At 41.2% G+C, this 2,500-nt stretch overlaps 1 protein-coding gene across 1 annotated transcript in view; it reads left to right on the top strand.

The window, feature by feature from the left end:
• The window catches only part of LOC138002704 (uncharacterized), a 6,466-nt gene that overhangs the window by 2,761 nt on the left and 1,205 nt on the right, over nt 1–2,500 (top strand). The window contains exons 4-5 of the mRNA XM_068848696.1: nt 319–678; nt 1,934–2,500. The exon at nt 1,934–2,500 is cut by the window's right edge and continues 1,205 nt beyond it. Coding sequence (XP_068704797.1) covers nt 319–678; nt 1,934–2,500 — 927 coding nt within the window. The remainder of the gene's footprint in view (nt 1–318; nt 679–1,933) is intronic.

The raw sequence follows: 2,500 nt of genomic DNA, 5'->3' as shown, positions 1-2,500 counted from the left end.
CTCACTTGAAAACAGCTCTTATTTCTATGTCCCACCTTTGGGTCACCATCATCATCGTCGTCGCATCATAAGCAACGATTTTATCCACTTTATTTCATAGTATTTTGTTTTTCGAGGTTTATTTTTTTCAATAATTTACTTGTTCCATAAGATGCGCTTCCGCAAATTGTTCCTCTGTCGTCGAAGTTATAATAATAATAATAATAATAATAATTATAATAATAATAATAATAATAATAATAATAATATTATTATTATTATTATTATTATTATTATTATTATTAATTTTGTCAATGTACCTTTTCTCTGCCACTGCAGCAACGGTGACTGTATCATACTCTTGTTCAAGTAATTTGCTGGTCCGTGACGTCAACAATACAGGCGGAATAATACGATCAAACTACAAACGATACCACCCAACGTACAGCAGCAATATGGATTGTTTCTGGAAATTTTCCTCAAACGCCAAGCTTCATCTTACCTTCTTCCAGTTTCAAACGCAAATTGGATATGATTTCGTCACCGTGTACGATGGAAATTCATCGTCCTCCCCTTTGCTTGGGAGATTCAGCGGAAACTCAGTTCCTTCGCCTATCACGAGTTCTTCAAATCAACTCTACGTTCGCTTTACTTCCAATGGCGCAACTGAAGACAGTGGATTTGTCGCACGTTACGCAGGTATTCAACGGTCTAAAGCGTACTTAGAACTGATAGCTTTATAGAGCCCCAAATTTATCGCATCCATTGACCTGACTTCTATCTATCTATCTATCTGTCTATTTATCTATCTGTCTATCTATCTATCTATCTATCTATCTATCTATCTATCTATCGAAAACAACGGTCAAAACTCAGTTCGTAACAGCAGTAAGCACAACAAGAATCTAGGGACAGCACAACGAGCATAGACACAAGCAAGTTAGGATATGGCAAAGCACAGTACAGATAGCCGCGCCGTATTAGAGACAGTCATATATTAGTGACACGCCAATCAATTGAGGACAGGCAAATTGTATCTTTTGCTCTAAATACTCGGCTATAAACACAACAGTGAAACCACTCATGATCACATGCAGGAGCCTCCATATGCAGTAGATCTTTGAGTCAACCTTTGCCCGTATCTTTCTATTTTCAGAACGAACCCTTCAGCAGGAAACTGGCATTTACATTAATTTACATCAATTTGCACAATTTAAATACAGTTTTACTGCTTATTTCTCTTCGCTAGACAAGGACTTTACTCTGATTGGCCTTTTAAAACAGTGTGTGCAGAGCCGGGGAACTCGTGGCGTTCTAAAAATAGAAAGATACGCGCAAAGGTTGACTCATAAGGGCGTCTATGAGAGAGGCAAGCTCCTACTCATGGGCTCCCGTCACATGACACGCTAAATCACGCTAATTCGTCAACTGAACAAGCGTTCGGTATAGAAAACAACGATAAGTAAGCAACAGGCACTCTTCACAAGGCGGAGTTACACCGTATTAACGATCAAAACCAAAAGGCCACAAAGCCTAGGGAGGGCAAAGATCACGACAAGAGTAAAGATGGCGACCAGAGAGCGGGTGCAGTGTATTGAAAAGCGTAGCTAGCGAGCCTATAGCTTGAGAGCCACGACCTCTTTCCTTGTACCTACTTCTATCTATCATTAGTTTGTTGCTGTTTCTAACTTGAAAACGGTGCGCCTATTACTATATTTCCGTGCCGGGTTATTTCAAATCTACTATGTCCAGTCAATAGTAGCTAAGTTTTTGTAATACACGTTCCTTTCAGAATGTAACTTTAGACGGTGACTTCGTTCTACAACTCTTCACTAAATCATAAATGAGCCTGACTACATATGATTCCGATCAACGCGACAGTATTTCAATGTCAGTCTACTTTTGATAGCCAATCAACTTATATTAATTTTGTTCTTATTATCATTATTGAAAGCAATCAGCCCTGGCTCAATCCGTTTAAAAGGTGGCTCCAAATCAAGTGGCAGAGTGGAGATTTTCCATAATGGTCAATGGGGCACAATTTGCGACGACGCATGGGATATGAACGATGCGATAGTAATATGCAGACAGCTTGGCTTCCCTCGTGCTTCTGCAGCGTACCGTGGTTCGAAATATGGTCGAGGTACCGGTCCTATTTGGATGGATGACGTAGCTTGCTCAGGCAGCGAGGCACACATCTACGATTGCAGGAATCGAGGATGGGGTGACCATGACTGCACTCACAGCAAAGATGCCAGTGTTAAGTGTCCCTGGATTCGTCTAGCTGATGGCGGAGCTAAATATGGCCGCGTTGAGGTTTATCATGACGGACAATGGGGAACAGTGTGTGATGATAGCTGGGATACAAATGATGCCCGCGTAGCGTGTCGCCAGCTCGGTTTCTCTGGAGCTATCCGTCAGTACCAAAGTGCATATTATGGTCAGGGATCAGGTCCGATCTGGTTAGATAATGTAGATTGCGCTGGAGGAGAAGCTTCCCTATCTTCTTGTAACCATAATG

Source organism: Montipora foliosa, chromosome 5, assembly GCF_036669935.1.
Source record: "Montipora foliosa isolate CH-2021 chromosome 5, ASM3666993v2, whole genome shotgun sequence".
NCBI classification, from domain to species: Eukaryota; Metazoa; Cnidaria; class Anthozoa; order Scleractinia; family Acroporidae; genus Montipora; species Montipora foliosa.
Note: the sequence above shows the minus strand (reverse complement) of the source record. Positions and strands in the feature narration are given on the sequence as shown.